General features: G+C 38.4%; 4 protein-coding genes and 1 non-coding gene across 6 annotated transcripts; 3 read left to right on the forward strand and 2 right to left on the reverse strand.

Annotated features, from left to right (window-relative positions):
- Window positions 1-2,654: 2,654 nt before the first annotated feature.
- On the forward strand, window positions 2,655-6,385 carry LOC115767923 (alpha-tocopherol transfer protein-like). The gene is made up of 3 exons (XM_030712291.1): window positions 2,655-2,778; window positions 5,215-5,519; window positions 5,584-6,385. The coding sequence occupies exons 2-3, from the start codon at window positions 5,215-5,217 to the stop codon at window positions 6,203-6,205; spliced, it is 927 nt and encodes a 308-aa protein (XP_030568151.1). The 5' UTR covers window positions 2,655-2,778; the 3' UTR covers window positions 6,206-6,385.
- A 387-nt stretch (window positions 6,386-6,772) lies between these two features.
- Window positions 6,773-8,419, forward strand: LOC115767918 (odorant receptor 83a). Its single transcript, XM_030712287.1, has 4 exons — window positions 6,773-7,359; window positions 7,420-7,619; window positions 7,684-8,233; window positions 8,311-8,419. Exons 1-4 carry the CDS (start codon window positions 6,808-6,810, stop codon window positions 8,368-8,370), a joined length of 1,362 nt encoding a protein of 453 aa, XP_030568147.1. The 5' UTR covers window positions 6,773-6,807; the 3' UTR covers window positions 8,371-8,419.
- Window positions 8,420-9,305: 886 nt separating this feature from the next.
- On the reverse strand, window positions 9,306-11,224 carry LOC115767919 (ubiquitin domain-containing protein 1). The gene is made up of 4 exons (XM_030712288.1): window positions 11,007-11,224; window positions 10,675-10,927; window positions 9,911-10,151; window positions 9,306-9,839 (listed from the first exon to the last, which is right to left on the reverse strand). Exons 1-4 carry the CDS (start codon window positions 11,089-11,091, stop codon window positions 9,657-9,659), a joined length of 762 nt encoding a protein of 253 aa, XP_030568148.1. The 5' UTR covers window positions 11,092-11,224; the 3' UTR covers window positions 9,306-9,656.
- A 4,538-nt stretch (window positions 11,225-15,762) lies between these two features.
- Trnar-ucg lies at window positions 15,763-15,835 on the reverse strand. The gene has a single exon. It is a non-coding gene; the product is annotated as a tRNA-Arg (tRNA).
- Window positions 15,836-17,189: 1,354 nt separating this feature from the next.
- On the forward strand, window positions 17,190-24,981 carry LOC115767891 (chitin synthase chs-2). 2 transcript variants are annotated; one of them, XM_030712257.1, is made up of 11 exons: window positions 17,190-17,300; window positions 17,720-17,906; window positions 18,292-18,535; window positions 18,593-19,822; window positions 19,878-20,148; window positions 20,631-22,561; window positions 22,645-22,821; window positions 23,814-24,014; window positions 24,080-24,445; window positions 24,505-24,606; window positions 24,672-24,981. In XM_030712257.1, the coding sequence occupies exons 2-11, from the start codon at window positions 17,785-17,787 to the stop codon at window positions 24,828-24,830; spliced, it is 4,803 nt and encodes a 1,600-aa protein (XP_030568117.1). In that variant the 5' UTR covers window positions 17,190-17,300; window positions 17,720-17,784; the 3' UTR covers window positions 24,831-24,981. The 2 variants fall into 2 exon arrangements, with proteins under 2 accessions (XP_030568117.1, XP_030568118.1); XM_030712258.1 differs by lacking the exon at window positions 22,645-22,821 and having other exon boundaries at window positions 17,190-17,906.
- The last annotated feature ends 185 nt before the right edge of the window (window positions 24,982-25,166 follow it).

Below are 25,166 nucleotides of genomic sequence, written 5' to 3' on the forward strand. Positions count from 1 at the left end.
TGCCATTTCTCATATTTTTATACCCTGAACCCATTAACAATGGGTATAAGGGTATATTGTATTTGTGCAAAATCCAAATGTATGTGACAGGCAGAAGAAAGCATCTCCGACCCCATAAAGTATATATATTCTTGATCAGCATCAATAGCCGAGTCGATCTAGCCATGTCCGTCTGTCTGTCCGTCCGTCCGTCCGTCCTTCCGTCCGTATATATAAACGCAAGGATCTCAGAACTGATGAGAGCTAGAGGCTTGAAAGTTTAGATGTAGATGCTCCTAGTTTCCGCGCAGATCGAGTTTGTTTCCGATAATCGAAAACTTACTCCTTTTCCAAGCAATCGACAAAAATCGATATCGATATCCTGTTTTTTGGGCAATTTTGGTAAATAATAAGAGCTAGAGTCACCAAACTTGACATATAGCTTCTAAAATAAAATATATATATATAAATTTGATGTTGGAAGAAGAGGGTTCAGGGTATCCCCTAGTCGGGGGCTCACAACTAGAACTTGCTTAAAATTTTTTCGGCAGCCACATTAAGAGCTAACAAAAGCAGCTGTTAGTTTAGTCAGTAACTGCAACAGCAATTGAAGTTGGCAATTAAAGTGTGTTGAGAGTTTTGAACGAAATGTGGCAAAAATGTATTTTAAAATCGCACAGACACACACACACACATTTTGAAAGCGCGCGTTTATGATTTCTCGAATTGCTCAACACAAGCTCCAGCTCCAACTGCAACTGAACTGAACCGAGCTGAACTCCAAGCAACGCTACACAACTCGCACTTTACTTAAATGCGGCCACGGCTGTGTGTGTACGGTCATACATCGTACTTGGGGTCCAGTGAGGGGGGGAGGTGGAATTTGGTCTTCTAACGGCTTTAATTGCCTGACACTAAAACAGGAAACACGAAATATCTGCTTATTTGTGTGTTTGAGCTTGCAACAACAAGTTACCTTCTTCTTCTTTTTCTTTATATTTCCTTCTCATTTTTCTCTTGTGCTTACATGAGTGCTGGCTGTTAATTTCTTTATGGCACAGACTTTCGTCTGGCAATGAAAGTTTCTTGACTTGTGCGCGATGCAACAACACACATGGACAGCAGCTGCTTAATTTATTAGTCTACTGTTTAATTACTTTTCTTCTCTTTGTTATTGTACTTGTTGGGCTTAAATTGTAGGCAGGTGAGGAAGAAAGCAGTAAAGGGCAGCATTTTTGAGTCATTAATTTCTTAAAATTGCAAGATTTTTTTGGTTAAACTTGATTTGTTATTGTTTCTCCATTTTTTAGGCTATTTCGTAAATTCCTTTGAATAGTTTAACAAACTGCCAAAATAACATGTGCAGTATAAAGTTGTTAGTTTTACTGTTAGCAACATTTATTAGCCCTAAACTAAAGATATTGAATAAATTACATAAATGCACGGCGAAAGCTTAAGCTTAACCATAGCTTTTAAATTATTAGGATTACCTTATATAACTATGAGCATAGCATAATAAAAGTTTTTTAGAACTGGATCTGCTAAAAAAAGAGCAGTAAAATGCTCAATAAACACAACTTTAGTTTAAGCGTAACCTTCAGTTCTTAAAAGTAAGGTTTATAAAAGCCCTTTTTAAGAGTTCGAATAATTGTAAGCAATCATCACGTGGAACAATAAAAACAAAATGAAGCTTAAACGCAATCTGTGGCAAAGTTATTACCGGTGTTCGTTATAGAAAACATTTTGCATTTGAATGAAAATGAGGAAACACTCCTGGCACTGACACAAGTTCAACGACCCTTATGTTGTTAGTAAAAACCGTATAGTAGAGTATTGCTGTAGACAATATTACGGACTGCTTTGGTCAAATTGCTTAATTGAAAAATGTCGAAAAAAAAACAAATGATATAATTATGGCAAAACTTATTTGATTTGAAATCCAATGTGCACGCCAATGCGTTTCAATTATATTCGACGATTGGCAACGATTTAGCTACACATTTTGTCTGCCGCACAGTTTTCGTCATAGCTCACATGGCGGGCATAAGATATTACTATTATTTTTCTTAAGTGGAAATACTTGGAAAGTTAAAAATATATATATTTTTACAACTTGCACGCAGCAGTTTTTACCATGACTGATAGGTGGAATAATCTGCAAAGGGCGGGGCAGCGCATTTGTACAGCACCATGCCTTCAAAGAACAAAAATAAAAGACTGAAGACACAAACTTGGCTAGCTACTACCACTCTACGGTTCGGAACTTGACTAAGCCTGGTTGACAAAATTTTTGGGCTGACCGTTGTGTTACTCGTCTGAACGGCTGGCTGGCAGTGGAGCGTGGCGGGTCTGTGGCCGATGTGCGCTCATTGAACTTTTCTTGCGCAAATGGCAGCAAAGCTTTCGTGCCTGCGAGCCTCGCGCACCCCTCAATGCCATGCCGCTTAGACTTACGCAGATGCAGACAGTTGCTGGTTCGTGCAGATTTTTCTCTTTGACCGATTTTCTTGGCATGATCTGTTTAACGGCTTTCGGGTTTCTTCTGCTCATGTTGTTGCTATTGCAATCGTCGTCGTGGTCGTTCGTCAGCTGGCTTTTTTGTTTTCGTCGTTGCTCGCGTGGAAGTATTTATATGCGCTGCAACTTGTTTCAAAACGATCAGATTTAGTTACCGTCTTCAGCGCTTCGGTCGTGTTTTGTGCGTTTAATATTCCATTCCTACGTTGCCCATTGGATACTTAAAGCCAAAGCTCCCAAAAAGGATTACCAGCTGACTATCCAATTAACAACGAAATCAAGGTGAGCTGTAATACTCATTCGACTTTACATAAAGCCGGCTATTCAGGAATATTTAAATCAACATGGCCTTTTATCCGATATTCTATATAAATTCCACATACCAATATATATTTGCATTTCACATCTTTGTCATGTATTCGCACATTCGGAATGCAGCATGGAATTTAAATGAGTGAAATAACAATAATAAAATGTGTGCAAATTATGTTCAGTTGAATTGTGCTCAAAGAAGAAAAAATGTAATTATAAACGGTCTTAAATTGCCAATGGGCAATTGTGACATAGGAATAATTGAGAACAATAATCTGAAAAATTCTTTAAATCGTTTCTGAAGCAATTTTAATTGTGATTAAATACACATTTTAAATTAACAATTAACAAAATAGACCAGATATACACAAAGTTTGGCTTTGATTAGTTACATGGCTTTGCCTCACACCATTTTGTCCAAGTTTTACTTACAATACTACTTTTAACTTGGCAAATATATCAATCATTCTCTCATCCGCTTCAGCTGAAAAACTCTGAAATACTGCACAACTATAAAGCAAATACGAACAACATAAGCAACATTAAGGTAATAACAATAATGGCATATATGTATATAGAAGACAGAAGGAGAAAGAAACGGAGTACCAATTAGACCCAAAGACCAAAAGCCAGACAATAAACCCGTTTCTGTTTTAACCGCCTTACATTTGGTTTTCGCGAAGATTTTCGCAATATTTGAAGTTGTTGCAGGCAACATTTGCAGTAAACGCAATGGCCATTAGCAGCAGTAGCAACAACAACAACAACAACAACAACAACAACAACAACAAAGCCACATGAGTGTACATAGAGAATTGTGTGCCTAGTTGCCTCACAATACCCAAGCAGCACATACACATCCAATATATGGTATACATCCACGTTAATCAAATTTGCAACCGATAGTAATTGTTGTTGATGTTCATTGCATGACTGTTAGTTGATGTGGTTCCTGCTGAGAGAATACCATACAGCACGTGGTTTGGAAATATGCAATTTTCGTTTTGCTTTTGCAACAATTTTTTTTTTTAACTTAACCACAAAATGTAACATTCGCTTTTCGTGTAACTGACCTCAATGAGTCATTTTTTTCCTATTGCACCTTGCAGTAAATGAGTTTACAATTAATCAAAATATAATAAGGATTGCAATTCCTGTATGAATACCACATTTGCATAACCTTAAAGTTGTATCTCTTAATTTAAATAAACACATACCATAAAAAAATATCTAAATAAGCTACCTCAAAGCTATTATACTATGAACCCCCGATACTCACGCAGATGTGATGCTAGACTATAGTAACAGCACATCAGTAATAAAAGAATCTAAAATTTAAAAAAAAAAAAAAAAAAAAAAAAAAAGTATCTCTTGACTAACCAATCCCTTAATTTAAATATATTTCAACCCTCAATTCGTTTTCTAAATAGTTTGTCTTCATCTATCGGTTTTCCTTATACTTTTTAGGAATTTGCAGATGTAGCCACCTTCCAAAGATTATGTTAGTTAATAGGTTTTAATCTAAACATTTTCGAATTTCCCACACACACAAAAAAGCAAAGAGTATATGAACCAAAGTCAACCAATAATAATATAAAGAAATAACCGTTGGGAGGTCAAAGTGTGGCGTAGCCAAGACTTAATTACAAAAGATGCATTTAAATACAAGGGTTTGAGGTAAGAGTCTTAAATATTGCTTTTCCGGCTCAATTAACGCTGAATTTAGTTTAAGCTGTTGCTACGTTTTGAGTTTGCATTAGGTTATTCAAAACATATTTGTTATTGTTGTTTAAAGTGTTTTTTCTTTTTTGTACTTACTTTTATGGAGGCAAATGTTGTTGTTGTTAAAATTGCTGCTAGTGTATCAAAAGTCAACTGAAATTGCCAAATAAACGTGAACCATGAACAGTTTTTATTTTGAGGTCGCTTCGCAGTTGATTTGGGCCGAGCTAAAACACCTTACGCAAGTGGGCGTGACAGTACTATGACTGGGACCGGGTCTAACTACGGCCGTGTACAGCAATCGCAGGGGCTACATTTTGACAATGTAAAGTCGTATAAGGGGTCTGGCCATGTTAATGACACGACGCAGTCGCGTGTGACTTCAGGTAGAGATTTCACCGTAGCTTAATTAAAATCTTAAAATGAATGTTAGATAGAAGATAATACGTTAAAAAAAATAATGATTGGGCAAGTAACAAATGGGTCTGATGAGTTTATTAGACAATATAATGAAAGTTGCTTGGCTTGAAAGAGTCAAAAACTTTTATTAAAATAAATAATGCATTCAGATTTTTTTCCTACCTACACCTGCGTTCAGGTGTTAATACTTATAAAATGCACCCGTTCTTTCTGTTTCCCATTTGGCATTATTTCATCTGGTATTCCTTGTCTTTACTTGATCAGATGATGATGCTACATCCCACACCCGCACAGCGAGTAAGCATTCGCGAGGAGTTGCGCGAACCTGAGGACCCAGCTGATATTGAGCGTGATATTAAACTGATTCGTGAGTGGCTGGAGACCCAACCACATCTGCCTAAGGATATGGATGATATGCGGCTGACAACTTTCTTGCGAGGCTGCAAATTCAGCCTAGAGAAAGTGAAGAAGAAGCTGGATATGTACTATACGATGCGGAATGCAGTGCCCGAGTTTTTTGCCAATCGTGACATAAATCGCGAGGAGCTGAACATTGTCCTGGACTATGTGTACTTATAATCAACAATATACATTCGATCATCCTACCTAATATACCTACCTACCTTTTAACAGTCACTGCCCCACACTTCCGGGAATAACGCCCAATGGACGACGCATTACGTTTATTCGCGGCATTGATTGCGATTTTCAGCCACATCATATTCTGGATGCAATGAAGGTGGCTCTGATGATTGGCGATGTCCGCTTGGCGGAGGAGTCCGTGGGCATTGCCGGCGATGTGTTCATTTTGGATGCGGCTGTAGCTAGTGCATCACATTTTGCTAAATTCTCGCCGACGGTGGTGAAGAAGTTTTTGATTGCCGTACAGGAGGCGTATCCAGTTAAGGTGAAGGAGGTGCATGTGATCAACATTTCTCCATTGGTGGACACCATATTTAACTTTGTTAAGCCCTTCGTCAAGGAGAAGATTCGCAGCCGTATTACCTTCCACAACGATGTAGAGAGCCTTTACAAGGTGGTGCCACGTGACTTGCTGCCCAATGAATATGGCGGCAAGGCGGGACCAATTGTTGAGCTCAACCAGTGGTGGAAACAGAAATTGGCTGATAATACCGAGTGGTTTAAGGAGCAAGAGGACAAAAAGGCAAATGAATCATTACGCCCAGGCGCACCAAAGACAAGCGATGATCTGTTTGGCATGGAGGGCACCTTCCGTCAGCTAAACATAGATTGAGATTACAATTATATTCAAAGTGTTTTTCATGTGTACTTACATTTTTTACATTAACCAATCATTTATTTAGCCCATACACAATAATATTGTTCGCTTTACGCTTCATTTCCTATATATGTACCTCATGTTGTCTCACATCGCTGAAAATCGCAGTAATTACAATAAAGAAAATACAGCAAATTAAGGAATGAATTACACACAAGTTTAGATTCTTCTACAAGATTAATTTTTATGAAAGTTTGACTGCCATTCAAAATAATAGGAGAAGAGGTGACATTTATATTTTTACCGCCCTTCCCCCATAAAATTGGGGAATAAATTGCCTTATTTTACTTTTCAATCGGAAAGTAAAGCAATGAAATAAGGTAATTTAATTATGGACTTACCATGGATACCAATTAAAGTATTAAAAAAGTTTTTGGCTTATAATTTATTAACAATATATATAATTTCAATAAAAAGTTTTGACAGCAAATGGTCGCCTTGAACCTAATAATTTAAAATTTATATATAAATACACAATATTATGACTATTCACAAACTATTTAAAAGCGTGAACATTCAAATAATATTCGATTAGTATAGCAGTATTAGAGAACAGCATGAAATGCTCAGATATTCCAACTAAAGAGGAGTCGCAACGCCGCGATCTGTTCGTCTTTATACTGTCGACGATGCGCGTGGCTGGCATGTATCCATTTCGAATGGGAAATCAAAGCAGCTGCCTAAATTTCTTGCTTATCGTGTTGAATTGGATCTACGAGATATTTAATTACTTTGTATGCATGCACATAGCCATATTATTTATCTATACTATCTACATTTACTACGGCCAAGGTGATCTAGAGTTTCTTGTCAACTGTCTTATACAAACGGTGATCTATCTGTGGACAATTACAATGAAGTTATACTTTCGACGCTTCAGACACAAGCTTTTAAATGAGATAATTAGCTCTGTCAATGAAAAACATCAGATACGCTCGGCGTACGGATTTACCTATGTGACCGTCACAGAAGCCCTGCGTCAGTCTAATTTATGGATCAAAAGTTATGTCTACTGTTGCTATGTGGGAACCATATTCTGGTTGATGCTGCCCATAGTTTACCGAGACAGAAGTCTGCCCTTAGCATGTTGGTATCCGTTTAATTATAGCGTAAGTCGGAATGAAGTCAAAAAAAGGAGCTCTTGTATATTATTTTGTTATTTTTGACAGCAACCGATTGTCTATGAATTGGTTTTCTTTCTTCAGGCTGTCGGACAGATTCAAGTGGCTGCCGCCTTTGCTTCTTCCAGTGGGTTTCATATGGTTCTAGGTATAGTAATATCTGGCCAATATGATATGTTGTCCTGTAGCCTGAAGAATATTCTAGCTACTAGTTATTTGAAGATGGGCGCGAATATGGCCGAGCTAAGGTTATTTCCTTCATATTAGACAAGACAAAATCATGCAATAAATTTTACCTTATCGATTTCACAGTAAACTCCAAAATGCACAATCTGTGGCGGATGACGAGTTAAATCAATTTTGTTACTCCTACGAAATTACTACTCCACTGGAAAAACTTATGCAGCAACAAAAACGAAACAAAATTACTACCTTCCCCACCGCATTCAACCACTCATTAAAGCGATGTGTGCAGCAACATAACTATATTATATCAATTCTGCAAAAAATGGAAAGTTTCTATAATCCCATTTGGTTGTTCAAAATCGCCGAAGTTACTTTTCTTATGTGCCTGGTGGCTTTTGTTTCAATAAAGAGCACTACGGTCAATTCATTGATGCGCATGGTGTCATTGGGCCAGTATCTGCTGTTAGTCCTCTATGAGCTCTTTATTATTTGCTACTTTGCTGATGTTGTGTATCAGAACAGTCAACGATGTGGGGATGCACTCTTGCGAAGTCCTTGGCAACTGCATTTGCGTCAGTTGCGCAGCGATTATATTATTTTCTTGATAAATTCCCGTCGAACCTTTCGACTGACTGCTGGTAAAATATACAATCTGAATGTGGACCGATTGAGATCTGTAAGTGGTGTCTTTTAATATTAACATAATATATTAACATACCTCTCATATTATTATCAATCTTCCTTGTCTTACAGACTATTGCAACAGCCTTTTCCTTCCTGACTCTATTGCAAAAAATGGATGCGCGTGGATAAAGAATGCTTGACTCGCAATTCCATTTTATTTTTTTTTTAATATATTACAGTTACTAAAATTTAAAAAAAAAAATGCATAAAAAGAAGTACACATAAACATTAAATGGCAAAGATATGCCGGTGCGGTGTAACTGTTTACATTGTTCGTTACTATTTCCAGACAAAAGCATATTTTAAATAATTATAAAATCTAACAATTATTGTATTCCATTTGTTGCGTTCAACAGCGATTTGCTCAGTCTAATATCGCATGGTCTCAATTTGAAGTGCTTCTCAATATTGCAATAAATAATTTAAACGAAAATCATACAAAACTAGAATCTTTTTTTAAATAAGTAAGCACTTCATTGTATTTCTGTTCTGGCTTTAAAACTATAAGCAAAAATCATATACATTTATAAGGTACTTGGGTTTACTCTATCCGATATTAACGTTTCCAACCGTTCAACCACTTTATACTATTGTGTTAACTACATTGAGCAAGAATTAAATTTAACAATTTCTTTTGGAATTTCGTTTGTTTTTGTTAAAGATTATTACATTAAATTTGTGCTCGGCGTTCCAACATTTTTACATATATGCTTTCTTGTACAGTATCAAAAGTTGATGTAGTATTTCGACACATTAAGCGAATGTTTGCTTTGCTTTTTCATTACAGCCAAATACTACAGTATTTTTTTTTACAATACATACAAATGTTTGCGTATAATTAGTTAATAAGCAATTTGTAATTATTATGCGTTTTTCTGAATTTGGAGTTCTAGTTTTGTTTTTGATTTCATGAGAAATGTACATTTGTTTATTTGATTTTTAATTGTGAATTTCATGCGCATATTTGAATATTTCTACTCAATACAGCAGTTTATACAAATTATTCTTTATAGCGACTGCTTAATTTTGTTAACATACATAATTATTATCAAAAAAATATATGTATTTATAATTAATTTTTATATTTATAGGCATTTTTCATTAATTTTTTGTATTTGCTCAGAATTGTATGTTTCGCAATAGCAATACAACAACAATAACAACAAGAACAACAATAAGGCGAGCTAATATAAAAACAAAACATAACTATTGGCATTTTGCGTGTGCTTTGGATAAATGCAATACGTTAGTTGTCGATGTTTTTGTTTTGGTTCTTTGTGCTTTATATTAAAGCTCTTTGTGTTGCTGCCGGAGTGCTTGGAATTGTTGTTGTTGTCACTGCTAGCCAATTGCCGTTGTTCACAAAGCTTATTGCTGTTGATGCCTAAGTTGACTAGTATGGAGTTGGTGTATTGCTAGCTCGCAAGCGACAAATGAACGATACTCGTGCTGTTGTCGTGATTATAGTGCTCTGTATTAACAATGACCTGCACCACATAGCCTTGGTGTATGCTGCACTCATCAATGGGTACCTTATCGCCTAGCAGCTTTCCGCTGTAGAACCAACGTTGGCAGCATGCATCGACGCCTTCTACAGACTGCGTGATTAAAAATAATAACAATACAGATTTACAAGCTCTATCGATAAAATAGTTTTATTCTTACTCACCTGCAACTTTTTTTTGCACTGTCCCACCGTATCTTTTGAATATACCGGCAGTTTAACATCAGTCATGGTCGATGATATGCGCAGTTTCAGAAAGATTTCGGTTCCTCCATCTACAGGCTCTGAGTATTCAGCTGGCGAGTCGCGCCCATTCTCCTCTTTTACAATGTTAATGGGATAGGACAGACAATAAATGGGCACCTTGTACTGTGTACCCAGTTCATCGTAGCATTCTGTGAGGTAGCTGCAAGAGAAGGATGTTATATAGATGTTACCAGCAATTAGTTACCAAACATTGTTTTAAAAAAAATATATCAACAGCATAGCAACATTTTAATGATTGAACTATAAAATGTTAAGATACGATGTGTACCAGAACATTATAAACAGCAATTTTTGACTGTCAATGAAAAATGGATTATGTATACCTTAAATCCAAAAGTTGTCACGTACTTTTTTCTTTTTAAACAAAAAAAAAATTAATTTGAATATTAAGTCTTCCAAACAATTTGTTTTTTTTTTTTTTTGATTCTCTCTCCACACCATGTTTTAAATGTAATTAGATTGATATTTACTTCTGTATTATTAGTTAATAAACTGAAGGTATGCAAAGTGTTGTGGGTTTGCATCAATAGAGTTATATGGTCAACTTAATCACATTTTATTGATTTTTTGTAGGTGGCGTCAAGAGTAATTAGTGTTTAATGCAGCCGCGTTGAAGCGGAGGGGTTTGATTTATTTGATAGGAGTCACCTAGTTAAACTCACCCATTGGGCACGGACACATTAGCGCCATCTAATATGGCCTGGGCCATTTGGAAATCCAGACATTCTGCTGCATTTGTGGCAGCTCGAAGCGCATCCCAAATCTCTTTTCGCCCGTCAAATGCCGGAGCAGTGTCCCAAAACTCGTCCCGTTTGGAGCGCAGTTGACCTTCAGTTAATGGGACGTCCGAGCGCCACTTAATGGTCTCATGGCATAGTGGACGATTCTTGCGCGCAGCGCCCCCCAAAGCGATTCCTATGTGACGCATACAATAACAAAGCATTTCACTTTGATAATGGATGCAAATTGATGTTGGTGTGGAAAGGCTACTCACCTGCGCTGGCCGGACGCGAAGCGCTCGCCGAGGAAACACTCATTGTCTCATTGTCGGGATTCATGCGACATACACAGGCTCCCATTGTACCGTCTTTGTTCTTTTACTCACATTAAAAGATGTTTTTATGGCTGCGGTGTGTGCGTTTGTGTAATTTCAATAATTTTTACACGAGCAACAGCCGAACAACGCGACATACAATTTTAACGCAATGTGGCCAGAGTTATAAAGAACCTTTCATACAGTTCGATCAAAAGACTCACTGTACTGAACTAAGGAACTAGATCAAATAGGTTATTCGATTACATTTTATCGTTCACTGTCACTGTTTATTTATAATGCATTCTTTTTACACATAAATAACACAATTATACTGGTACTTATAGGAAACGGTAATTTTTCTAGGAAATTGTTATGTATCAGTAATTACATTTTTATATACCATTCGATTAAAATTCAATTGTAGCTCGATTTGAACTAAACTGCTGGCCTTTTGATAAAGATAATATACGAGCCTTAACAATCTGAATGCAATGTGACCGAATTTTCTCATGCTTTCTAATCGATATTAATCGCATATATTTAAACGTATTTTAAAAAGTTTGTCAACTCTCCGCTATAAGTCGGTTGCTCTTGGGTTATAGAAAGTTGTTTTAGATAATAAAATCGAAATGGATTTGTTTTTCTTAATACATTAGATTTACAAGTCATCCTCCCCCATTAGAGACGATAACACATCATTCTCTTACTCCTTTTTTGCTCAAATGTTTTTCTTCTTATTCCTTATTATTATATTTTAAAACAAATAATTTATTAAACAGGCACTGGTCGTTCGCTTTACGTTGACAGGCTCCCACAGATGGCTTTTCCCATTGTATCGCTTGATTATGTGCTTCCCATGAGGAGAGGTAGCACTTACTTACTTACTTATTTGGTGCCGTCAAAGAGAGAAACAAGCAATGTTGAGCTTTTTCTCGAAAAGCTGCCCCTTACCCATCTGTTCATATAAACACGAAAATACACATGTACTACACACATGTTCATCGCAAAGAGAGCTAATTTTATTACTTAAGTAAAACTTACAAACTCTGTATCCCTTACTTGAATTAATGGATATCACAAAGATAGTGGTCCATCATATATGTTTTATTAATGGCATGACAATCGCCGAAAATGGCGAGCATTTTTCAAAAATAAAAAAAAAAAACTACGATGTAGCTGAGGCAATATTAATTAAGTAAAATAAGCTTGGTAATCTTATTCTATAAAAGAAACTATGTATATTTCTGTTAATTGATCCTCAGTCGACATTCGGATAATAAATATATATTTTTTGCATTCGGATATAGCTTCATCAGCTTCATCATTCTCTTTCACATAGTATTAATGGGTAAAGGGTACAAGAAAACGAAACCAGATGACCTCGACAAAGTTGTCGCAAAAAACATGTATTTGTGCAGCAAACAACAAACCTTATATTCACTAGATAGGAAGAGGCAAAATATTATGATTTCAAGCGGCTAGCAAAAGAGATTAATAAAAAGTGAAAATAAGAGAGTAAAAACTTCTTAAAGTGTACACACATACTGGCCATACATTGCCACTAGAACGACAACAGCCAACTGAACCGAAGAGCAAAGCAAGTACAAGCTAACAAGAAAAACTCAACAAACAACCACGCTCATATTTTACTTCCAGTTGCCAACGGCTTCAGCTAAAGAAGTAGCAATCAAAGTCATGCCCAGAGCCACAGTTGCGTCCACTTCCAATAAGCACAAACGAAAGACTTCAATTTAGTTTGGCGAAGACAACGAACTCGAAAAGAGCTTAGCGCGGATAAAAGAAAAGGCTAAAAGCAAATATCACGTCTGGGGCTCGCTCTCATAAACGGTACGTGCGCGCAGGCGTATACGTATGCATGTACATGTACATGCACACATATACAAACATGTATTTGTGTATAGCTGGCTAAAAGTTTAATGCAGCAGCAACAACAAAAAACAAGACAACTCGGGCAACGGTTAAGTAAAAGAAATAACGAATAATACGAAAGAAATTAAATGATAAATACAATTTGTATTTCAAAAGTTTTGAGCCACGCAGACGATTCGAGAAAAATAAAAAATACGTATGTGTGTGTGAAAAACGTATTTATAAAGATTGTAAAGAAATCCTAGCAGAATACAGAAAAGTGAAATTTATGTAAAGGTCAAAAGTGTATATGTTAAGTGAAAACGAAGATAAAGTGCGCTGAAATAGTTAAGAGCAGTCTACTGTGAAGAAGCTCTTAGCTTTCATAACAGCATTCACTTCTGCTGATTAACTGTACTAATATTATTTCTTTTGTTCTTTTTATTTTGTCGCCATTCCCAGTGGCATCAAACGGTACATTTTTATATGTGAAAGTTATGCGCCAGACAAATACAAAGCACAATCTCATTCTCGTTTATTCAGTAGTCTCTTTCTGTTTAGCTAAGATTTATTTTTCTTTCACTTCTTTTTTTTGCTGACTAACGGGTTTTGTGTAAGACTCTGGCAACACTTTTGCTTTTTATAAAATAAAAACGAGCTATTTTGCGATTTAAATTCGGTATGATTTTGCGTTGTGTACCAAAACCCGTTTCGTAAAAATATAAAGAGATACACAAACACACCTTAAAAACAAGTTGTTCTATAACTTATAAGCCTTAATTAGCAGATTATATAGATGGTGTGGCTGTGGCTGGCATCAACAGCTAAAATTCACTAAATCGAATCCTTGCAAAAATGTCAATTATAAAAGTATCCAGATGCTATCCAGGGCGTTCATCTAATTGGCTTTTTTAATCTGCGCCAGTCAATTTTCGCATAATTTTAAAGGCCGAACCGCCTACATGCAAGCCAAGAAACCAAGATAAAGTTTTTTTTCACTGTGGAGATATACAAGCAGTGTGTCGGTCTCTCTCTCTCTCTCTCTCTCTCTCTCTCTCTCTCTCTTTCTCTCTCTCTCTCCATATATTTTTTTGGCTCTCTTATCCACTGTTTGTCTTTCTAATTTAAATTTCAGACAACGTCTTTTTGCGCTCAGCTAAAATGTCTCCGCAAATATTAAATGTTTATTGCTCAAATCGGGCACATTCTTATTTGGATTGATAACTGTTTTTGATTTTTTTACGTAAAGTTGGAAAGGCGAAAACTGTTCATATGCAATCAAAATATAATTTGTCTCTTTCATACATCGGTGAAACTTTACCCTTCTTACCCATGTTAATTGGTAATGGGTGAAGCCCAAAATGTAATACCAGATTAAAATTAAGTTACGCATAGCGTAAAACCCATATTTTTGGTTATGAGTAAACTTTGTGAATCATGGTGCATAATTAAAATACATATGCATATTGTATGGAGAGTCCTTAGTTATGGGCAAAAATGGCATTCAGTACGGATGGAATTCAGTGGAAGGCGTACTAGCCTTTCAAATTTTGTGAGTCAGAGTTGGTTGAGGTCTTGAATTTATTTATGTGTATCTGTATAACAGTATTATGACTGGAACTTGACTCAATGAGTTGGCGAAACAAAAACATATTAAAGAACTCTTAATTGACAGGTCTTGAAAGGAAATTGAAAGGTTTGTTGAACTGCAAGGGGAATTCAAGAATTACACTAACTCTGCTTATATGTAAAACACATATGTAAAGCGTACCTGTAATAATCCGAACCGAACACGATAAATACCTGAGACCGATATACCTGAACTGTTCTCCATTTAGATCAGACTTACTTTAATACAACTGTTCAATCCGGTTTAGTCCATATTATCTTCCTATGTCACCATTCTGACAGCATTTGTTTCTACTATTATCATTTATGTTTGGGCATGTTTTTCGCATACTTTTCAAGTCGCTCACTGTTCCTGTAGTACTCCAGTACTTAAAAACTGGTTGGCTGGCAATGCTTATAATACAAGTTGGACTCAGTTGTCGGACTGCCGGACAGCCGGACAGCTTGGCGTGGCCGGTTTGGACACGTTCGGTTCGATTGGTTTGATTTTGTTTCCGTTGTTAAATGTAGCAATCAAATTCAACCAGCAGCCAGCAACAGTTGCAACTACTGAGTTGTTGTTGGCATGACGGCAATGCTGTTGCTGTTGGGTCTTGGCTAGTAGTATCTTATTCATAGATTGTTTTTATTATAACATTTTTTAGACTTTCACTTTTTTTGCCTTTGTATTTGCTGGGTTGAGCGGCGTTTAAGCTGTTGATTGAATCACGATGTACAGCTCAACAATATACTCAAGTATGAAATACATATTGCACAAATTTGTATTATGAATATTGTGTTCAGAGCCATAATGAACTACTAGGCATTATCATTACATTGTTCGCTATGGTATTTAATCCTTTGCTGCTCGACTTTTCTAGCTATAGACACATTCATACACTTTTCATAGTGTTGGCATGAATGCATAATAATAAGTTTTCAACGGAAAATCTTTATGTTTAGTTCACATTTGGTATGGCCAGCACGTTTTGTGTTTTTATTTACTTTTTCGTCGGTTGGAACTAGGGGTTTACTAGACTTATTACGTGAACTGTTTAATGACCAATGTGTCAAGTCAGTTCAATCAACTTAAACTTCTTTCCTTTGAAGAGGTTTAAAGAGGCTTAAAATAAATTTTGTAATCAAAAAAATTAAGTTCAGTAGGTCTGCATTTTCTAAAAAAATATACGCTTACGAGCACATATAAAAAAATTAAAAAAGAATTGCTAAAAAAAAACGACCGTGACAGGACTCGAACCTGCAATCTTCGGATTCGAAGTCCGACGCCTTATCCATTAGGCCACACGGTCCCGTTGTAAAGCGGCGTTTGTTGCGGCCTTATAAACAGCGAAAGAGGCACGCAGCAAAACCATAATCAGGCTAGAGCATCCTAACACATATAATGACTATCCACCCTTATCCTTAACATTGCGTTGAGGGTGGGTGTGACTACAGCAGCTGCGACTTTTGTTGGGGGTTGCAATCATATGACTATAAAGTTGATGACCCCATGTCGACGTCTTCCGCGCAGGCGCCAGGTTGCTAACAGCATCTTTGGCCTTTCTATAAGCAACGGCCTATTTCCCATTATGGAATTATTGTATTATATAATAAAATTCTGTTTATGCTCGGGAAATATATATCATTTTATTAACCTAACTTCCCGGCTAGCCAACAGATTGCAAACTGTGGATTATTACTAGTCTACATACCTTTGCTTTAATCTACCCAATAGAAACCTTAAAAATAAATCTTTTTTTTAATCTGTCCAGACTCAAAATTGTACAACCGAATTATAATACCGGCTCCATGAGAACACAATATAACCAAAACAATGCCCAAACAAAAGAAGTCTAAAATTCCAAATACCATCCAGGATGTGTTAAAACTTCAAAATCGCAAATTTGTTTTCGACTTGCTTCCGTTGACGCAACTGGTTGAAATTATGCCGTCAGATGTAGCCAAGTGTAGTCACATGGCCGCAAAAGATAGGAGTAGGGATAAACAGATCAAATTCTTTGAAACATACAAGACCAACAATGAGTTACTTAACTTTATATTGCAACCAAGCCCCAAGACTCGATCGCCACCATCAGTTCTGAAGCCGACACCAGTAAATCAAAATTCTGGGAGTTCTTTTAAAAACAAATCTAATCAAGGACCACATATTGAGCATTCACTGCCACCGCCCAAATCTACTAGGGCGTTCATAACAAGTCGGCGAAATTCAGAAGGCTCCAAGGCACAAAATACTCGCAGACCATTTCCCTTGAATGTCGCAAGCAATCCTAGCAGTTCATCCAGTAATCTTAGAACCCAAAACGTTTCTGCGCCTGCTGTTGCCACCAAAGTCAAGCTCCAAGCCACATTAACTGGCATTGTACATGGCCATTGTAGAGGACCTAGTGCTCCTTCCTATTGCTTTTACGATGTACGCGGCGAAGAATCTTCCGAGGCGTTTTACGACATCGAGAGTTCAAGTCGCAGATTTTAAGAAATGCTGGCTTAATTCCTTAGTTTTAACTAGTGCTTTAAGAAGTTTTATTTTATTTTTTATCAAAACTGCAAAGTAAATTGTCAAAAAAAGAGTTAAATTTAAGCGCACATAAGTTGCCGATGCACAACTTAATCCTTGTTAGCATTTCAACTTGCTATCGCTTGGTCATCAGCATCTATTTAATTTTTTTATATCATGCTTTGCTTCCACGGCTAACAGAAATCCGATGCGGTGCTGCTAAAATGTGGCACAAGGCCTGCGAAAAGAACAATGTATGAGTAGGTATTTGTACATGCAACAACATACGTGCTCGTAATTATCATAAATTCAAATTGGCAAAAGCTTTAGTTCCGTGCCAAAGAGGCGCATCCGATACATATGCCCGGCTCAGGCACATGCGTCTCGCCCACAGATCGTGCTCGACTTCTTTGTTTTACTAAATATGTGCAACAGAGTAAAGCAATCAGTTTTTCTCTTAGACAGAAACCACAGTAATTGCCAGTTCTCTTTCCCCTTTGCTTAGTAAGTTATTTTAGACGATCATGACTCGCGTGTATGTCAGACCAGCCCTTCAGGCTCGATGGACCGGTTGGAAGTCCTTAAAGGCCTATACACATACAATAGTTTGCTTTTACAGATTGGTGATAAATTCGCGTGCATTATAACTGGACTCAATTAATTTTCACTTCCACTTCAGCAACAGTTTGACTTCAAGATTGAGCACTTCCAAACAGCAGGGCTCGGTCGCAATAACCGTGGGAGATGTCTGCGGTGCGGCATCGCCCGATGGCTCCGCCAGCCACTGGGGAGCATGGCGATAGCGATGACAATAACTTTACCGACGACGAGAGCTCACCATTGACACACGATATTTATGGAGGCAGGTAAGTCTTGCAATGTTGCAAATAGTTGGAGGGTTTCTCGGGAGCAACCAGAAATATACCCTCATATTTAATATTTGTTGTTGTAATAACAAACCGGAACAAAAACGATCCATACAAACAACATTAATTGCCGTTCTGCACAACACATCTATAGCGGTCCGCCTTCTCTCAAATCTTGAGCAACCGCTGCTCAATAATCACTTTCAATGAAATGTGTAGCCATTCCAATGACAATTACTCTCAGCGAATTGAAAACTGGAAGTAACGCCAACCTCTTCTTGACCATTAAAACTGAACTTTCAAAAAACATGATGATCATACAACTTTTCTAACCATCAGCTTCATTGATTTTCGGCTTCTAATTATTTTGAAACCTGCTTTCTAGCCAACGCACAATACAGGAAACAAAAGGCTGGGATGTATTTCGTGATCCTCCAATTAAAATTGAGACCGGTTCAACGGCAAACCAAGAATGTCTCGAGCTAACCATTAAGATTTTAAAAATCTTCGCCTACATATTCACCTTTATCATAGTCTTAACCGGTGGCGTTATAGCCAAAGGAACAGTTCTTTTTATGACCTCACAAGTGCGGAAGGATCGCAAGATTGAATACTGCAACAAGGATTTGGTAAGGCAAACGTGATTATCAGTCACTTAATCAATACAAATGCCAATTTCTACATAGGGCCGCGACAAAAGCTTCGTTGTGCGACTACCTGAGGAGGAACGTATTGCCTGGATTTGGGCGCTAGTGATTGCATATTCCCTTCCCGAGATCGGCTCGCTGATACGATCGGTGCGAATTTGCTTTTTTAAAACTTTCAAGGTACCGAAAACAGGTCACTTTTTGTTCGTCTGGATGATGGAGAGCTTTAGCGCTCTGGGCACAGCGTTATTGATGTTTGTGGTGCTGCCGCAGATTGATGCTATACAAGGCGCAATGTTAACCAACTGCCTCTGCGTGATACCTGGCATTTTTGGACTGCTTTCGCGTACCTCCAAGGAGGGTAAGCGCTTCATTAAAGTCATCATCGATCTGGCTGCAATTGCAGCGCAGGTCACCGGCCTGGTTATCTGGCCCCTACTGGAAAACCGGCGCGAGCTCTGGGTTATACCGGTGGCCTGCGTAATGATCTCATGTGGCTGGTGGGAGAATTACGTCTCTGCGCAATCACCGCTTGGCATCGTACGTGCCCTGGGACGCATCAAGGAGGAGATGCATAATACGCGTTACTTTTGTCATATGTTCCTTTCAATTTGGAAGATTCTGCTTTTCTTCTGCGTCACTCTGCTCATATATTGGGCAAACGGCGAGGAGCCCAGTAATCTTTTCAGCCTCTACGGCGATGCATTTGGGCCTCATAAGATAATTGTCTATGAGTTACCGGCCGGCTTAGGAGGAGTGCTACCCGATACCTTAGAGTCAGCCAATATAGATACGGTAGATGTGGATGCCGCCTACAACACGGTGGTGTATGTTCTGCTCCTGCAGGTCTTTGGAGCTTATTTATGCTACATATTCGGAAAGTTTGCCTGCAAGATTCTTATACAGGGCTTCAGCTATGCCTTCCCCGTGAGCCTTACCGTGCCAATTGCTGTCTCATTCCTGATTGCAGCGTGTGGCATACGTATTGATGATCCTTGCTTTTTCCACGATACTATACCGGACTATCTGTTCTTTACCAGTCCATCCAACTTTAGATTTAATAATTTTGTCACTGAGCAAATGGCGTGGGCCTGGATATTGTGGCTTCTCAGCCAAACGTGGATTGCCCTACACATTTGGACGCCCAAGTGCGAGAGATTAGCAACTACAGAAAAACTATTTGTTAGACCCATGTACTCGGCTTTACTAATCGATCAGTCCATGGCATTAAATAGAAGACGCGATGACCAAGCGGATGTCAAAACTGAGGTAACTTGAGATTGATTTAAATTTATCTCGGTTTTATATGACATACTAATTTCAGGATCTGTCGGAGATTGAAAAGGAAAAGGGTGATGAGTACTATGAGACTATTTCAGTACATACCGATCGCTCCTCGGCGCCGAACAAGCCCTCGATCAAATCTTCAGATAATATAACTCGTATTTACACATGCGCCACTATGTGGCATGAAACCAAAGATGAAATGATCGAGTTCTTGAAAAGTATTATGCGAATGGACGAGGATCAGTGCGCTCGACGTGTTGCCCAAAAGTATTTGCGAGTGCTGGATCCAGACTATTATGAGTTTGAGAGTAAGTGATCTTATTGTTATACCCTTGCAGAGGGTTATATAATTTTGTCGTGAAATATGTAACGCATAGAAGGAGACATTTCCGACCCCATAAAGTAGAAGTCCCTCATTCTGTTGCACGCAGCATATATGTCAAAACCAGCTGGAACAAAAAATGTTGTTTATCAAGATATCTTGACCAAAATCGGAATTTATTAGTTTTACTATTCTCCTCATATATATGCAAAATCCTATTAAGATCGAATCACTATATCATATAGCTGCTATAGGAACGATCGGTCGAAAATTAAGTTGTTTTATAAAAAACATTTTCGTTTATCAAGATATCATGACCAAACTCGGCATTAATTATTTTCCCTGCGCTTCTTAAATACGGGCACAGCACTATGATTTTAGATCTTCAGCGTGCCGAAGATAGCCTTTCTTTCTCGTTTTTTAATAACAATGATACCTTCCTTCTTACAATTAATCCTACTCTTACAGCTCACATTTTTTTTGATGATGCTTTTGAGATTTCGGATCATAGTGACGATGATATTCAATGCAATCGTTTTGTAAAGCTGTTGATTGGTACCATGGATGAAGCCGCCTCTGAGATCCATCAGACAACGATTCGATTGCGACCACCCAAAAAATATCCAACACCCTATGGCGGCCGATTAGTATGGACCCTACCTGGCAAAACAAAGTTCATTGCACATCTTAAAGATAAAGATCGGATACGTCATCGAAAGCGCTGGTCGCAAGTTATGTATATGTACTATCTGCTTGGTCATCGGCTAATGGAGCTGCCCATCTCTGTTGATCGCAAGGACGCCATTGCGGAAAACACTTATCTGCTCACACTTGATGGCGATATTGATTTCAAGCCGAATGCTGTCACCCTGTTGGTCGATTTAATGAAGAAAAACCGAAATCTAGGCGCTGCATGTGGACGTATTCATCCCGTGGGATCAGGACCCATGGTGTGGTATCAGCTATTTGAATACGCGATCGGTCATTGGCTGCAAAAGGCAACTGAGCACATGATTGGATGTGTGCTCTGTTCTCCCGGCTGCTTTTCACTGTTCCGTGGCAAGGCACTGATGGATGATAATGTGATGAAAAAGTATACAACGAAACCAACAGAAGCACGTCACTATGTACAGTATGATCAGGGCGAGGATCGCTGGCTGTGTACCTTATTGCTGCAGCGTGGATATCGAGTGGAGTACTCAGCTGCGTCGGACGCCTACACCCATTGTCCGGAAGGCTTTAACGAGTTCTACAATCAACGTCGTCGCTGGGTGCCTTCGACTATAGCAAACATCATGGATCTTCTTGGCGATGCGAAACGCACTATTAAGATAAATGATAACATATCATTGCTGTACGTTTTCTACCAGATGATGTTGATGGGTGGCACCATTTTGGGTCCTGGAACTATCTTTCTTATGTTAGTGGGTGCCTTTGTCGCCGCCTTTCGAATTGACAACTGGACGTCCTTCCATTACAACATTGTACCTATTCTGGCCTTTATGGTAATTTGTTTCACGTGCAAGTCCAATATTCAACTCTTTGTAGCCCAGGTGCTGTCCACTTGCTATGCTCTTATTATGATGGCTGTGATAGTGGGCACAGCACTGCAGTTGGGAGAGGACGGAATTGGTTCGCCCTCGGCCATCTTTTTGATATCAATGGTGGGCTCATTCTTCATAGCCGCATGTTTGCATCCGCAAGAATTTTGGTGTATAACATGCGGCTTAATATATTTATTATCAATACCTTCTATGTATCTGCTCCTTATTCTTTACTCTATCATCAATTTGAACGTCGTCTCCTGGGGCACTCGGGAGGTTGTCGCCAAAAAGACCAAAAAGGAGTTGGAGGCGGAAAAGAAAGCCGCTGAGGAAGCCAAGAAGCGAGTAAAACAAAAAAGCATGTTAGGCTTCCTACAAAGTGGTATAGGCGATAATGATGATGAGGAAGGCTCCATTGAGTTTTCGTTAGCTGGTCTATTCCGTTGCGTTTTTTGCACCCACGGAAAAACATCCGACGAGAAGCAGCAGCTGACCAGCATAGCCGAGTCCCTGGATACAATCAAAACACGCATTGACACCATCGAGAGCGCTGTGGATCCACATGGTCATCATGCTTCCCGTCATAATAGACGTCGCACGACGTCTAGTGGCTCCAAGGATCATCATTTGCTAACGTCGGTAGCTGAAAAATCGGGCGACGAATCCGATGAATCGGATTCAGATACCTCGGCAGAACCTAAGCAAGAACGTGATTTTTTGACAAACCCCTATTGGATCGAGGATCCTGATGTCCGCAAGGGTGAGGTGGACTTTTTATCAAGTTCGGAAATTCAGTTCTGGAAGGACCTCATCGATCAGTACCTTTACCCCATTGATAATGATCCTGTGGAACAGGTAAGACTAAATAAGTTATAATTGGATTTACAGGCCCAAGCACGTTTTATGCTACCTACCACCTGCCGATAAAATACTTTTAGGCACGTATAGCTAAAGACCTCAAAGAGTTGCGCGACTCGTCGGTGTTCGCGTTTTTTATGATCAATGCCCTGTTCGTGTTGATCGTTTTCCTGCTGCAATTGAACAAGGACAACATTCACGTCAAATGGCCTTTTGGCGTGCGCACCAATATCACATATGACGAGTCCACCCAGGAGGTAATTGAGTCTCCCGCAAACACTACTAACATTTTCTTTTTTTTTCTCTCTCTGTTTTTCTCATATAACTGTGTGAATACGCATGATCGATCTCCAAACTCAGGCCCGCATAGCCTCCGATCTGATTGAGCTGCGCAATAAGTCGGTCTTTGCGTTTTTTATGGCCAACGCCTTATTCGTATTGATTGTCTTCTTATTGCAATTGAATAAGGATAAATTGCATATTATATGGCCGTTGGGCGTCAAAACGAATATTACGTATATCGAAGAGACATCTGAGGTTTATAATGCTATACAATTAAAATCAAAATTTAACTTTTGTTTCTACTACCAAAACCCGTTTTGTTCTGTGTCGTTCAGTATGTGTAACTTATCTTAAGCCTATTCAAGGAACCTCTAACTTTTTTCTGCTCTCCTCTCTCTCTCCTACACTATATGTTTAATGTGCTCCTTACATATGTCACGTTACATATATACTTACCCAATGGATGTTTCTAATTTTTTATATATGTTATATATATTTTTATGTGTTTATAAGGCATTCCTATTTTTTTCCTATTTATTGATACCCATCCTAATGGTTGTGGCATATCACCAATAAAAAATATATCATACAACGCAGAAACAACAACAATAGCAACAACATATTGCCATCAAATCCGATTCTAACAGTTAACCCTCAACACGGTAAACTGTACGACCTATGCCATAAGTTCTACAACAAAATATACTATATAATAAACCTAGATGTATATATACAATAATATACATGCTGGAGCCATGCATGGCATTCACATAACACACTTAAATGGTATCACACACATAAACATAGCACTATCACCGACCAATTGGTACTATGTTCTGCCATTTACCCGAACTTAAACATAAAATCAAATTTGAAGAACTCTTCATTTGTTAATTTGTTACTAACAAAAAAATGATGTGTAATTAAATTTGTTTGTAATACGGTTTCTCGCTACACTTTCGCACAGGTACACATTTCCAAGGAGTATCTACAGCTAGAACCGATTGGTCTGGTTTTTGTGTTTTTTTTTGCCTTAATTTTGGTTATACAATTTACGGCCATGCTGTTCCATCGATTTGGCACACTTTCGCACATCTTGGCCTCTACGGAGTTGAATTTCTGCAAAAAGAAATCAGAGGATCTAACACAAGATCAACTTATAGACAAGGTGCCCAAAAAAAAAAAAACAAATATGTTATCTGTTAATTGTACTGATTGATGTATTCCCCCTAGCACGCTGTGGAGATCGTTAAGAATCTGCAACGCTTACAAGGCATTGATGGGGACTATGATAATGACTCGGGCTCGGGGCCCGATCGCATAGCACGCCGCAAAACCATACAAAATTTGGAAAAGGCACGTCAGCCGCGACGTCAAATCGGCACCTTGGATGTGGCCTTTAAGAAGCGGTTCCTTAAGCTAACAGCTGATGCGGAGAACAATCCAGCCACACCAATACTGACACGTCGACTGACCATGCGAGCTGAGACCATACGAGCTCTGGAGGTCAGAAAGAACTCCGTAATGGCGGAACGACGCAAATCGGCAATGCAAACCTTGGGAGCCAAAAATGAGTACGGTATATCCGCAGTTCCACCGGTAAGAATTAGCACGAATTCAACATAACATTTTAAACAATGCGATTTTTTACGGAATAGCTCAATAACAATGGGGCCTTGCCCAATCAGCGTAGCGGCCGCGTGTCCAATGCAGGCATTAGCATCAAGGATGTATTCAATGTAAACGGTGGACCAGCCGAGGTGAGTAGCAGGCAGAGTGCATAATGATGATAAATCAGCATTTTAATACTATAACATTGTATCAGCAAATTTATGGTTCCAATGGCGGTGGTACCATAAATCAAGGCTACGAGCATGTCATCGATGAAGATGGCGACGGTAACTCCCTCCGTTTGACGACTCGGAATCCGCATCAAGTGTCTTGGGGTCAAAATGTAAACGGCAATAATACGGGGCGTTTGTAAACTAATTATGATCATATAACTCTAAAATCTAAAAATTTACAAAAAAAAATTGAGTTTATAGTCAATACATGTATTGGTTACTTGTATATATAATGGACATTGCAGGAGCCTTGTCAATACACAACGAATATTTGCTAAGCTAATCACACTGCCAGTGTTCTTTTCGAATAGTGTATTGTAAACCCAGTGGGCAACAACATTCATATCATATATATATATATATATATATACATCAATAGTTAGGTTAGGTTTAAGAAATTGTGATGCAGCCGCCCCATTTGGGACTGTCGACTTAACCACAATACCAGTGAATGCTGACACATAATACTCATTGTA

The sequence above is a fragment of the Drosophila novamexicana genome, unplaced genomic scaffold, assembly GCF_003285875.2.
Source record: "Drosophila novamexicana strain 15010-1031.04,08,12 unplaced genomic scaffold, DnovRS2.1 tig00001488-arrow-arrow-pilon, whole genome shotgun sequence".
In the NCBI taxonomy this organism is placed as follows: Eukaryota; Metazoa; Arthropoda; class Insecta; order Diptera; family Drosophilidae; genus Drosophila; species Drosophila novamexicana.